This window comes from Psittacula echo (genome assembly GCF_963264785.1).
Source record: "Psittacula echo genome assembly, chromosome: 6".
NCBI classification, from domain to species: Eukaryota; Metazoa; Chordata; class Aves; order Psittaciformes; family Psittacidae; genus Psittacula; species Psittacula echo.
Window position 1 is genome coordinate 71329454 of NC_137743.1, and position 14780 is coordinate 71344233.

The 14780-nt window shown below is 39.3% G+C and overlaps 1 protein-coding gene across 45 annotated transcripts in view; it reads left to right on the top strand.

Annotated features, from left to right (window-relative positions):
* The window catches only part of ABI2 (abl interactor 2), a gene marked incomplete at both ends in the record, with an annotated part of 63146 nt that extends 48948 nt beyond the window's left edge, over positions 1-14198 (top strand). For 8 of the 45 annotated variants that reach the window (XM_080621240.1, XM_080621211.1, XM_080621239.1 and 5 more), the window contains 5 exons: positions 517-641; positions 1607-1786; positions 4353-4511; positions 9235-9408; positions 14023-14198. In XM_080621240.1, coding sequence (XP_080477366.1) covers positions 517-641; positions 1607-1786; positions 4353-4511; positions 9235-9408; positions 14023-14198 — 814 coding nt within the window. Of the gene's footprint in view, positions 1-516; positions 642-1606; positions 1787-4352; positions 4512-8823; positions 8911-9198; positions 9409-14022 lie in introns of all 45 variants that reach the window. The other 37 variants (XM_080621210.1, XM_080621243.1, XM_080621199.1 and 34 more) reach the window with 13 other exon arrangements.
* Between the last annotated feature and the right edge of the window lie 582 nt (positions 14199-14780).

Sequence of the window (14780 nt, forward strand, 5' to 3'; positions counted from 1 at the left end):
GATTTTCTGTAGGATAATAAGTTCAATGATGTGACAGGTCTAAATACTACTCTTGAAATCTTTAAACATCATAAGCACTTGAGGATGGCAAAACAGATGGACTTAAAATATAAGAAAATCTGACTTTTACTTTATTATCTTGAAATTTCCAGATTCTAGTAGTCTCATATGAAAGCATACAAATCAGGGTTTAAACAGTCTACATGTTTTATGAGTTATAGGAAAAAGGTCTGTCTTGCTCAGTAGGGTTCAACAATATTGAAATGCTGTGCTGTGGAACAAGGTTGCAAAAGCTTTTCATTTTTGGGCAAGTTCAGTAACTGAAAAAACTGTCGTATTGTAGTCGAAGTGCAGAGTTTTAGGAAAACTAAGCTTTATATAGGTCTGTATCATCCTTGTCTCTTTTCTCGTTTTCCCTGTTACTTCTCTGAATTAGTAAGGTGCTATGTGAGGGATCTTATGTTTCAGCATGCACAGCAGCATATTCATACCATGGGTTATTTTGGTTTCTTACAGCAGCAGTGGGAGTAGTGGAGGAAGCCATCCAAGTAGTCGGAGCAGCAGTCGAGAGAACAGTGGAAGTGGAAGTGTGGGTGTTCCAATTGCTGTTCCTACACCATCTCCTCCCAGTGTCTATCCAGGTAAATGGAAACTTGCTGTTCCTCTTTCTGAATCTGCATTAACCTTTAGCATTTGCAAGTCTCCTAAACCCCAATGGAAGTCTCAAAGTTCATTATTCAGAAATATGTAAGGCTTGAAAATTGCTTGCCATTGAAAGTGTGACTTTGAATCCCGTAGTATCTTTTCTGGTAGTGTCTGATGTGCTCCCATGCTTCTTTCATATATTATGTATATTAACTTGTTTATCACTTTTTTTTTTTTTGTTGCCTGGCTGCCTACATGTAACTAGGTAGGGCACAACTACTTTTTTAGTAGGCTGGGGGAAACTTCTCCCTTGTCCTTTTAAGCAAATACATGTTTCTTTCATTGGCTGTTCAGATACATAGAAGCATGTTTTTAGAAAATTAGATGAAACGTGAGGCAGGCACAGAGTAAATCTTTAGTACATTAATGCAAGCCTGAGTTGTCACAAAAAGATACTTGTTCAATGTCATTGCCACAGTCTTTCCAGAAATGAGAAGTGACATTAGTACTCTTCTTCCTTTGCTCAGCCCTTTAAGTGAAATGTATAGTTGGTTTGCAGCTTAGTCTGAGATACATGATGCTACTGAAACAAAGAACTGGACATATTTGGCTTTCGTCTTCTCTATATTAGCTGGTTTACACAAAGCTAAAGGCAGCCATGCTGCAGATAGAAGCATAAATAGCAAGATGTAAAGGCATCTTTCAGAAGTGATGGCTTTCAGTGAGAAGTTCTGCGTTGTTCCCTTCAGACCTGTAAAGAAGTGGATTTGCTTGACCCTCATTTACTGTCTACATAGGAATGAGCCTTTTTTTAACAGCTCCATTTTTCTCTCATCTCCTCGTGCATTCTAAAATATTATGCATCTAATAAAGAGCTAACACTGGATAGTCAGCAGCTTTCTCTAATCCTTGCTAACATATCTCCTTATTAACTCCACCTCTTCCTCCTCTCTTCATGTAGCCCCTGCTGGCTCGGCTGGCACTGCTCCCCTTCCTGCTACCTCTGCTCCTGCCCCCACTCCTCCTGCTCCTGCCCCTTCCTCTGCTGCCCCAGATGCTGCTGCTGCTGCAGGAGCTCAGCCCCTTGCTGATGGCTTCACCTCTCCAACTCCCCCTGCTGTTTCTTCCACACCCTCTGCAGGTGAGTGTCTGCTCCAGCTGGTGGGCAGAGGAACCCAGATGTGATCACGATCCAAGGCTTTTCAAAGTTACTTCAGAAGCAGTGACCTTTTTTAAATTATGTTTTGAAATATAACTAGAAAATATCTGCTAATACCCAGCCATAAGGTAATGGCTACAGCAGACAGTTCAAGGTGTGCTAGTTTTATAAGGAGCAATAATTTTTCATTTTATTATTTTTACATGTATATAATTAATTATTATAATTTTATTACAGTTTGGATACTGAGACTCTCATAGAATAATTATGTTGGGTAACCAGCACTGATAGTTCTGGGTCTGATTGTTCTCTTTCAGTGATAGAATAGAAAAAAGTGCATCTAGCAAAGTATAATTTGTATGACTTGTCTCTTCAGTGCTTTCACATGACAGGTCTTCTTTCAATGAACTGATAAGAAAGGCATTATTTTTGTGTTCAGTGTCAGGTAGAATACAAGTTTTTATTATGCAGAATAGCGCTAAAGCGTTTTGTTTTAATACATGGTACGTATGGTGTATATTGCAAATTACTTTTTTTAATGCTTATGAAATTACCCTACACTTTTTCATTTTCTTGTATGCTGAAGTTGCAGCATAACCATAAGACTGTTCTATATTGGCTTTTGAACAGGGAGTTACACCTACATTGTAAAGATCTCCTTTAGACAGCCAAATTCATACAGAGCTACCTACAACCTTTGTTACATTGTTATAGTGGAGGCTGATCACAATGATCTGAATAGGTTTGTGTGTTTGTTACTGTTGGTGTCTCTTAGAATTTCACTAGGTGCCAGAAGCATTCCTGAAATCGTATTTAGTTTAAGGTGCTGTGACACATATAAAATGAGAATATACTTATGCTAGAATCCATAACTCTGACTAGGAGCTTCCAGACTGTAATGAATTTTGGTATTAGAAGATGATGCTGTTGTCTAAACTACTTCCATGATTAGATGATGAGCTGTGTCATGTGGGCCCTCAGTCAGTTTTCCATTTTTGATGCACTGTCAGTATTCTACTTAAGCCATAATGCTTCTGTGTTTTTAATAAATCAAAATCGAGCAGAGATTAATATTTTAATGGCTATAAATTCACATTCACAATCCGTAAGAGAAATTTCAGGTTACTTACTATTTCTAAGATCTTTTCTTGCCCTGTGCTGTTAGTGAGGGTGCTTGCATGGCTCCTCTGAAAAAAGTGTTTGAAGAGACTGGATAGTTTACCATCTATGAAGTTGTAGGTTTTGGTTCTTAAGGATCTCTTATGCCTCTTTCTTCTCTCCTCACTTCATTCTAATCACCACCAATTTCTACCAGTGCATTAAGAAACAGAGAGACAGACACACTGGAAAGATGCATTAGGAAAAATGTGAAAAGGCTATACATATATGTATATATACACACACTGGGAGGATTCCTTTGTAGTAACTCCTCTCCTTCATCTGTAAAAAGTGCATTTTTTGGGATGTATCCATACAAAGCAGGAGGAATGTGAATTTTTGCATTTGCTCTTAGGAGCAAGTAACAGAGCAGCAGCAAGCAACTTGCGTTTTATTTACTGACCTAGTGTGAAGCTTTACAAAGGAATCCAAGTAGAGTGGAGAACGGGGCAGATTTTTTAAAAAATGCTTATTTCTTTGTTGTGCTGCCCTGTTTACTCCCCTCCATGCCATTCTCCTCAGCCACAGTGACCACCCCTTCTCCCCTTGTTTCCTTGCGTTTCTTCAGACATTTATCTCTAGCACAAATGGTGGAGGCAGAATAGTTAGAGAGGGTAATAACCTATATGGCTATAATAAATCCAGTTTATTATATACAGCATATAAGGAAAAGAACTTTATTTGAACACAGAAGAGAGCTTAATGTTCTTGCTTCATTTATTGCTTGCTTAAAATCAGGATCAATTACTTTGATACAGAGAGTGATTAAAATGGAGAACAAGTGTTTAAGGAGTTGTTTCAATTGACAGCTCCCTGAAAGAAAGGGCATTTGAGTATGATTTCATTTATTTCATTCTTCAAGGAGTTCCCAACATTCTCTTCTCCCCAGATGGCTCTCTGCATGTTTCCTGAATAGCACTAGCAGAGTTAGTATTGTGTTTTAGGTTGTAGAAGGTAACAGCTTTGAATCTTGGAAATGGCGTACAGTTAGTCTGTATGTGTATGATGCTTAATTGCTGAACTGTGAAGTGTAACTTTTTCGCAGGTTTATAAATAACTAAATTTGCAAGAAGCTATTAAGATGCGTTGTATAGAATGGATAACTGGGAATTATTTTCTTTCATATTGAAGCTTTGTAGTGTAAACAGCTCTGTATTTGGATTTTGTGAGCAGTGCTGATTAGAGGCAGTAGGGAGAGCTGGTTTTTGTGTTGCTATTGAGACGTCCAGTGTCCTGCCAGCCTTGCAGCTGAGCTGGCTGACAGCTCCTAGGATGCAGATGTCTTTAAAAAGACCAAAAAACCTTTCCAAGCCTTTGAATCTTGAATGCAAATATAAAAAAGGCAGTCATCATTCTTCTCTTTGCTAATACATTTCTCTTTCTAACCTAGGTCACCCAGTTCAGTTCTACAGCATGAACAGGCCTGCATCTCGACACACCCCCCCAACAATAGGGGGATCTTTGCCATATCGGCGTCCTCCTTCGATCACATCACAGACAAGCCTTCAGAACCAGATGAACGGAGGGCCATTTTATAACCAGAATCCAAGTAAGAAAGTTTTTCTGCTCTGTTGAATTCAACACAGAGGTGAATGGAGAGGCCTTCAGGTCTCTGAAATTTTATGTTCTGTTGCCACTGCAGATCTTGCAGTTAGTCTTGGGTGACTTCCAGTACATTGCAGGTAGCCATGCCAAAGCTGCAGTCAAAGAACAGAGTGTTCAGCTTCCATTATGCCAAGCAGTTTAAAACAATACTGGCCTTGTTACCAAATAAATTACTTTTGATCTCACAGTCACTATAAGAGAAGGTTATATCCTTTACTACACTGTGTGTCATGTATCTGCTTTGTTGGATGAGTGGGTATTTGACATTGCACCAGAACACTGATTCTTCATTAATCAGTCTTTATCTTGTATGCTTTTTCCTTCTGATTAATGGTCAATTCAAGAAATTGCATTTGTTATACAAGGGTAAGCATTAGACACCTTGGAGTCATCATAGTGTTTGGTATGGGATACAAAGGAGCTGTGTTATCTGTTAAGTCCTCAGGTGATGTTATTTTAATAGACAACCTGTCTTAAAAAGCAGGATGAGGTATTAACAAGGAATGGCATGTCTGTGTGGCAGGCATAACACAGTAGCTTTTTATCTAAGCAGTCTTTTTCCTGTGCTTCTGAAGTGACGTGAAGGTTTCAATACCAGAGTAAGGGAGACTTTCTTTTTTAACAAAGCTGTGGAAAGATGCAGGGAACATACTGAAGTTTCCTTGTTAAGAAGTCACCCATTACCAGCAAGATTGTATGTTGACTTGGAAGTACTACAGTGCATTTATGTTTTGTGGTGGTGGTTTTTAGTGGTTTGTTTTAGTTTTTTGTGTGTGTATGTGTGTTTGTTTGGGTTTTTGATTGGTTGGGTTTGTTGTTGTTTGGTTTGAGGTTTTTTTTTTCCCCTTTTTTTTTTTACCTTTTGTTTGGATTGATTTTTTTAATTGAGCACTGAATTTAGAATTAGATCTAATGCTGCAATCTGCGCTTAAAAGATTTGATCAGGTTCAAATATTACTGCTTGTGAATTATCCTGCCATGTTTGTGCATAACATGAGAAAGAAATGGATGGTTCTGTTGGGGACAGAGGGATGGAGGAGGGTATATAACTAAATTGCAGCCCAATTGCCTGAAATACATGACGGCGTTAATCACGTTATGTGCATATTGAAGGCAGTAGGGGAACAGGCAAGAAGGAATGGGTAATAGCAATGAAAGAAACTTTCAGGATTACCTTAGCAGTAAAGAGGATTTTTAGTATATCCAGAGAGTTTCTGACAACTGCTGTGCATTTCTGCTTTAGCAAAGGGATAGTTCTCTTCAAGCCACCAGTGCATTGTTAATAGGTAATCACAGAAGATGCCAAATAGACTTTAAATAAGTTACATAACTACAGTGCAGTCTGCATACTGAATTGTGGCTAAGAAGGTAATGATTATCGTGATTAGTCACTTGAGTGGTAAATCACAAACGTAATACTTAAATTATACTGGCATACTTGATACAACAAATAAGCAGTTGTAGTAACAGACTTTTTATATATATATTTCTAGCAGAATACAGAATTTATTAGCTTTGCAGTTGCAACTGTTAGTAAATCCAGGGTTTTTTGGCATGTACCTTGAAATGAGAGGATGCTTGAGCATGTGTAATTGATGAGACCCTAAGAACAGAAGGGCAGTTTTGTCTGTAAAAAGCAGGGTTAGTAGTTACAGGACAGGGGCCACAATTGCTTCTCAGGATTCCTGAAGAGAGGGAGAAAACACAAACTTAAGAGATTAAAAAGAGACCTTGCAGCAAGGCGAGGGAGTGTGCAAGCTGTGGCTTGTGTTTTGTAGGCTGGTTTTTCCACTTCTGTTCAGTATGTTTTTTAGTATGTTGGCATAGCCATTTTTGTTTATTCGTTTCACAGGAGGATGAAAGATCCTTGCCTTGTCTTGCTCTTTTGAATGCCAGTTCTAAGATAACATAATTTCCCAGCTTCATGGTGAGACCTTTTTAATAACTGAAAATATTAAGAAATGGAGACCCTAAATGGTCTCAGCATATGTCTGCCCAAAGCTGCTCTTGCCGGCCATGCCACCTAAAAAGTGTTTTAACTTCGCAGCCTTGGGTACCAGTGTCTAAGCAGTGCGGAGCTCAGCACAGGCTGAAAACCCTGTGGGAGAAACTGGGCAAGTACTGAGATGGTGGTTTGCACTATACACTATTTGTGTAGCTGAATTCTTATCAGTCTGAAGCAGTCTAGTAGAAGGTGCTCTTGGGTATTTCTGAATTAATGTACAGCAACTGTGTTGATAAACTTAATCTACCAATGGTCTACATGGAAAGAAGCTGGGAGGGAGCATTTAAGGTGGTGTTCACGTTGTCTTTTGAGACAGCAGAGGTACAGTAAAGTTCTTTTGATGCCCTTTATAAACAAAGTCATTGTTAATAAAATATTTATTGTATTGGCTCCTAAATGTCAAAACTAGATTAGAGTCACTATATATCATATAGTATGATATATATGATATGTATATATATATCATATAGTATGAGATATATATATGAAATATGATAGTTCCTGCACTGTGCATAGACAGAAGCACAAACCAAATGGATAAAAAAAGAATTATGTCAGCTAGTGTTAGCATCACCATTTTGATTAAACTACATAACCCAAACTAAACTAAGGGATTTTTTTTTTTTTTTATATTTGCTTGGAATGCTTGTCTAGAGTGATTTATTTTCTATGTGGAAAGCCTCTTTATTTCTTTCAAAGAAATAGCACATGAACAAAGTACGCTGCAGGTACCCAGGAAATACTAGTCTCATATGATAGATATGAATTGTGTGAATCCATATGATGATGAATACAGGAAACATTTTGAAACGGAGCATTTTTATAGCATGTATAATTAAAAAAGCAGGGGCTTCAGAGCTGCACAAGGATGCTGAAATCATGAATATTACTGCATTTCAGTAGGACTTCAAATTCAAGTTCCCTTTTCCTTCATTGAAAAAATGCAAGACCAATTTCTTCATAGCTACCGTGGTTACACTTGAAAGAATAAATACCCTCAGAGGTCACATCACTCAATTTAGAGAAGCTGTAATTAGAAATCTATTTCAGTTTTTCTCAAGAAATATCAATTAAATGGTGAGATAATGGAGCTTGCTTTATATGTAGGTACAGGGGTATTTTACAACAAAAAGGATGGTTGCTCTGTTGGGTTTTATTTTTGTTTGGGATGCGTAGTTGTGAAAGGAATGTGAGTGACAGAAGAAGTTCAAAGCACTTCAAATAATAGTTCTACTGAAATACAGTAAGCCAACAGAAGAAATTTTGAGACATTAATTTTAAATGCTCTGGAGTTCTTCTCATTTCCTGGGATGATATGAATTAATTTTGAAAAATACTACATCATACCTGGCAGGTTTCTTACTGGCTCTGGGATTTGTCTGAAATCTAGTTTTCTGCAGTCTAAAGAAATGTACTGGTACGTGAAGTGTAGACCTTTTTCCTCTCGGTCTTTTGGTCGTGACTAAATGTTTTTGTATGTCACTACTAACAAATTGTTTAGTTGTGCTTTTCCTGAGGTGTGCCTTCTAAACAGTAATCTTGTAATTTGCTTAAAGAACATTACTCTGTTACTCTAGCAAAGTGATACTAAAACTAGGTAACTACTTTTTTACCTTAACTAGAAAATTGAAACTTTCATTCCTGGCTTAAACCACATTTCAGTGTTGTAACATTGCAACTCGCTGAATGTATCTTCTTGAAGTGTGAATTCACATGTATTGTACTTGGAAAATTCAGAATTCCGTGCAGTGGGCTGTTTTGCCCAAAATAACTGCTGCATTTGATTGGTTTTTTTGGCCTACATTTTGGTGTAAAGCTGTTATTTTAATTTTCATTGCTAAGGATTGGTGGATGCTGCTACAGAAGTCATCTCTATAAATATCAATTTGATCTGAAACATGGAGGGTTACAGGGAAAGAATCCTCTTGATAGATTTGTTACTTAGGTCTGTTCATGAAGTGCTGTGTTGCTGTAGCAATAAACTTCAATTTAAGAGAATGCTTCAGCATAGATTCTTAATCTTGTGGAAAAGAGCTGGTTGGAAATTTTAAAAACAAGAGGCATCTCCTTGAAGTAAAGTTTAGGAATACTCTTAAACCACCTGAGCCATTTTGCTTTGAATGTCAGCCTTTATATGTGAGCTTCCTGGCAGACTGCTACACTGTCTGAGTGGTGATGATGTCTACTTTCCTGTTTGCTGCTTTGTTGTGTTTCTAACTGAATGCCTCTCTCTTTTTAATTTCTGTGGCAGCATCCCTTGCTCCTCCTCCCCCCTCCATCCTACAGGTAACTCCACAGTTACCGCTAATGGGATTTGTGGCCAGAGTTCAAGAAAACAGTAAGTTTGCTGCTTCCTTGTGCTATGATTTATTACTGGATGTGGCTTTTGTTTTGAGTGGATAAAGGATTTGTCTGTATATAGCCAGAATTCTACCTGCTCTACTGCCTCTGCAAGTTCGTCTAAAATTTGAAGGGAGGGAAAAGGAAATAATTTTCTTGGAGAAACCTCATCCTTCCTTTTCTGAATTTTATTGTCTCTAGTGTATTTCCACAAGTTCTACCTATTGGTGCCGGTGCAACTACTTGGGATAGAGAGTATTTTTTCAACCTGCTACCGTGGTTCTAGAGACATTTTCATGGTTATACTACTGTTTATTTTCAGTTTCAGATACTCCTCCCCCGCCACCGCCTGTGGATGAGCCAGTGTTTGATGAATCTCCACCTCCACCACCACCTCCAGAGGATTACGAGGAGGAGGAAGCAGCAGTGGTGGAGTATAGTGATCCATATGCTGAGGAGGACCCTCCTTGGGCACCAAGGACCTACTTAGAAAAGGGTATGTTTAGAGCTAGTAGAGATGATAGTGTCATGTTTGCAACAATAATTTTGTATAAGCACCTGCCATCCTGCTTTGGACATGGAGTCCTTCGTAGCCAGTGTTTAGTATTGTGGTAAAGGTGCTCCTCCAAATGGTAATTTAAAGAACAGAAGTTAAGCTACTCTACTAAGTCTGACTGACTCTTTCATCCCTTTATCCACAAAAGAAAGATACTGATTAGCTGGCTAATTACATATTTTTTAAATGCTCTGTCATCTATTTAAGACTCACCTTTCAGTAATCTGCTTAATCTTGATAATCAAATTCATATGAGGTTGAAAATGAATGAATCAATGCTGCAATTGCACTTGGAGCTATGAGTATGTGTGTGTATCTGGAGAGTTGCTGCAGTGTGTGTTTAGGGCTCTGTGAGATGCAATGCTGCATCAGTGTGGGGCTGTGCTAAGCTAAAAAGTGCTGGATGTGCATAGGCCTGAGATATTGCTGCAGGGCTGCATCTAGATGTCTTCCAGTTCTGAAGCAGGTGTGTGGGAACATGCTGGAGTAAAACTCAGGTAAAATAAACTGAGTAGGTAAATGGCTTAGGGGTGCTTGAATATGAAAAAAATCTACAGCCTGGTGTTCTGTGAAACAGGGTCATGTACCTCTTAGGGAAGGGTGATAGAAAATCTGATATTGCAGAGCAACTAGGCATCTCAGTGGAGTGACTGCTGAAAACATTCAGTTGCATAAGGGAAAAAATTCAAGAATGCCAGTGCAAGACTTGAGGGGAGGGAGGGGATAAAGAGATGGAAGAGGTGCTTTCTGCCAACTCCAGCCCAAAGGAAGTATTACTAGTCCTGAGAGGAGATGGAGGAATATGTGGAAGGTTTTTTGTTATTCTCCCACCCTCTGTTTAGCTGGTGTGTTTAGTGCAGGGAGTACCCAAGCTCGGCTGAGACCAAGCTGAGACCATTTGTGAGACACTTAGCTATTGACTTCTCCACATCCGTGTTTGACAGCAAGTGTCACTATCTTTGTTATGTTTCTGTTATTCCTGCTACCTGGCCCTTAGCAAATCCTCAGTGGTGTTTCGGCTAGGAGCGAAACAGTAAAAAGAGGACCCCGATGTGGATTGCTTGTTTATAGCAAATAATGCAAAGGGGATGTGTGTGTCTGTGTTTGTGGGGAAGAGAAGCCACGAAATCATGTGGCATGTGGCCTGAGGAAACAACTTTCTGTTTGAAGAAATAATGACATGGGATAGCAAAACTGTAGTGGGAGTCTTTAAGGATAAGCTGGAGACAGTTGGGCTTTTAGTCAAAACTGATTTCTGCAGAAAAGCATAAGTATAGGAAACCAGACATTCTTTCATATTTTGACCATGCAAAAACATAATTTTAATCAATATTTTGAAAAGTAGATGACTGAAATATCTACAAGATTGCTGTGTTCTGAGAAGTACTCATAAAACTAATAAAAACTTCTTTATACATTGTAAAATGTTTACAGTGTACGAAGAAGTTAAATAATAGTTTTACAGTCTCAGAAAAAATGAGATAAGCCTAGATTCTGTTCTAGTTACAGTAGTAGCTTTTCTTCCCTTCAGCCCATGTCTTGAGATTCGACTGCTTTCCTGGAGTTGGGACAACAGTGCTTGGCTGTGATATTTTTTTTTTATTTATTTATTTTTGGGGGTAGCAGATAAGCTTTAAAGTTATTGAAAAGCCCCATACTAAAAGAGGACGTTCATACTCCAAGAATGTCTATACTTATCCTGCCATGGACTAATAATGCATTATCTTCTGCAAATTAATTATTCCTATGGCAACTCCTGAAGTTCCAGTAAACAGTATTCTGTGCCACATGATTCAAAGTGGACAAAACTGGTGGAAATGGCTGGTCAGACACTGTTATCCCCAGTAAGTAGAGTAGCAATTCCTAGGATTTCTGCTTGTTCTTTTGGTATGGCTGCTCACTTAAATAAGTTCATACGAAAGCATTTCTAACGGGATTAGTGCAGATAACCTTTGCAGAAGTGAGAATGTAGAAGCTGGAACACCAAGGAGGTATCAAATCCAGGGGTTTGCTACACATCGAGATGGGATTCAATGTGATCCTGTTCTATAAATGGGTCATGCGTTGTGGGAGGTGTATTTAACATTAAGACATGCTCTAACCTATAGTTAAGAAGTGAATAGCAGATCTGTTTTGAACAGATGGAGAAACTCTTCAGTAGGATACACTTACTGGGGACGTTGAACTTGAGGGCACTAACACATGGCTATAATAGCAACAGCCAACCTGCAGTGTCCAGGGAAACACACTGCAGTTTCCCATTGAGCTCTCTGTCTGGGTCTGTGGCATTGAAGAGGTAAGAAAATGTCCCAAATTTGCAAATCAAAAACCAGAAATGGGTATCCAGAAGAAAAAAAATGCCTTCACACCAAATAGAGAAGGTGGGTGGTCACATCTATCAGGTTTCTGTTGGATTATCGGTCTGGGCTATGTTTATGGTCAGTTTGATGTGAATGGGGTTCTGCCAAACTGTGTCATTGCTGAAGGACCAGAGATCACTGATTGGAAGAACATACACCTAAAGGAGTAATTCTGGTTTCCTTATGTACATTGAAACATGTTAAGGTAGAAACTACCTGAGTTTCTATCTGAACATGTTTCAGATAGAAAAGAGGTCCTGGCTCAGTCTCACAGGGAAGGGTGCCACCTCCTGAGTCAGTATTGCTGCTTCGTGTCTCATCTGGAACCTTTATTGAAGTACTGGCCTGGCCTCCTGGTAACTCAATGGTATGTGACAAGCTCACAACTTGAACTGGTGGGACTACAGACAGAATGATTCAACAGTCTTTTAGAGAGGGAAATGTTGCTAGTACAAAAGTAACATGCAGGAGAAAGCAATGATGATGTAAAAACAAAGCCAGGCTTCAGGTAATTTTATAAGAGGCTTAACAAGAAGCGAATTCTAATCACAAAATTAGGAAAGAGTTTTTCCTACTCGTGATCATGAATTAGTGAGACCATTCAGTATGAGAAGGACTAGAGTACACTCAAACATGAGAAAGAAGGGAAGTGTAAGTTACCATGATCCTTGGATTATTATTATCAAAAGACTTAAGAACAGTACAGTGACTGTAGGAAGAAGTATTTTTAAATGAGTATATAGTTCATAGAAGGCAGTTAAAAAGGAATTTTGAAGGACTTTAATTGTATCATGTGTTTGTGCAGTGCCTTCTGGTTCTCAAGCTAAAATTTCATTAATTTCTCCTTTTGTGTTTTGTTTCCTTAGAATGGTCTGTCTAAAACTGGTTAGAATGAGTGACTGCACAACGGTGTTGGCATAAGCATAGAACTAGCAACATGTGTTTTTTAAATATGCTCTGGTCAAATGATACAAATCTCCTGTTTGGGAGATCTGTTACAAAATGTAATAAATCTCTATAGATACTCCAAGTCTCCACTGGCATTGATTTGGATGTTTTACTTGATAATCTTTTCAGGATCCAGGTTTCCCTCGTGTTGATTCCTTTGGCCCCTCAAAAGGAAATGACCTCTTTTCTTTTGAACAGCATGATGAGTTTAGTAGGACTCTTGGACACTGTGCTCATGAACACATTCTGTTAATTTTTTCTCCTTGCTTTTGTTCAGAGTATCTTCCCTTCTATCCCCAGTACAAGATTTTAGGATCTCTGTCCAACATCCATTTTCTTTCAGTGACAGCATTGCGTGTTTCATTGCCAAGTGCTCAAAGCAGTGGCTGATGCTGTTTGTTAAAGTATTCAGAGTCTGGCATAGCTGATTTTCTGTATGGAACACATAATGGTTGATAGGACTGAGAATGAAAAAACATACTGAGCTGATGTCTATTTCCTGCCATTTCAGGACAATGATCTCTTTAATATTTGTCCAATTTCTTTGACTTTACTGACAGCTTTTGTGCCTTCAGTAAAATATTCTGCAGCTGTAAGAAAATTGTCCTGATATAGTAGGCATACATTTTGTTTCAGAGAACCACCTTACTTTCTAGTTCCTAACTGGGAGCCACCTTGGCACTGTATACCATGGGAATGACTTCTAGCTACTGGGACTGCACATAGGCATTTTACGGATGTAAATGTGGCATTATCTAAGGTAGATGGAAGTCTGAGACATTAGCCTTGGCTCACATTAGCTTGTGATCTGAAAAGAGCTCTTACTGCTCTTCCTCTTCCATGTTTTTCTGCTGATTGGTAGTTGTGCAGGGATCTGGTTTAGCACATGTATATAATACATGAACTCTGAAATAGCAGTCATAGCCATGGGGATTTACAGCCACCTCCTTGTATCGTTCCTCACCGAAAGCTTTTTATGTATTTGTAAACTTTTCCTCTGATGGGTCTGGAAATAGTAAGAATAGAAGAGTTAGAGTGGTCCTGACTCATGTGCTTCAAAGCGTGAGCTCTTGTAAAAGGGGTTGGAGGAAGCTGATGCTCTCAGGAGGTTATTCTGCACACACAGAGGTGAGGCAGTGCAGCTCTCTGAGGTTGCCTTGAATGTGGGGAACTTTGTATGAGGCAAGTTGATTTTTCCTTCTCCTCCCTGTACCTCTCCTAACAGTCACACTCTTTTCTTTCCTAGTGGTGGCAATCTACGACTACACAAAGGACAAAGAAGATGAGCTGTCGTTTCAAGAAGGTGCCATTATTTATGTCATCAAGAAAAATGACGACGGCTGGTATGAGGGGGTCATGAATGGAGTGACGGGGCTCTTCCCAGGGAACTATGTGGAGTCGATCATGCATTACTCGGAGTGAAGACTAGAGGACAGAACACTGCATCTCCTGCTGCAGGAGCTGTCAGGGCTTCCCAGATCTCCACCAGCCTCTGGGGCCCCATCCAGTCTAACTGAATGAAGGATAACTGTAACAACCACTCTTCCCTCCTTCCCATCCTCCCCCATTATAAACCAATAGTGATTTGAGTTGTTTGAACAAATGGCTCTTCCAGCTGCCAGCAGAGGCTATCCTGAACCATCTGATGCTGAATTAAGCTGACACATTCAGATGTAACAAACTCGTTGAGTAGCTGATACTTCATTTAATTTCTGACTTCTTCTGACAGGCTTTGGGATATGTCTTGGAATCCTGTGTGTCCTTGTGGTACTACCCTTGGCAGCAGTGCCTGACGCTTGGGATGTCCTGGATGTTTGTGGTGAAGGGTTACCGGCCGGTGGACATCCCTCCTGTTCCTGTACCATGCTCCCATGCAGCTGGAAGAAGTCATGTGCTAGCAGACTGGAATTTTACACAGAGGCGTTCCTGTAACTGACTTCCAGATAGCTGGTTACATCTTTAGCATAAACACTTCTGCAGCTGCTCTGCACATGTAGGCTGACA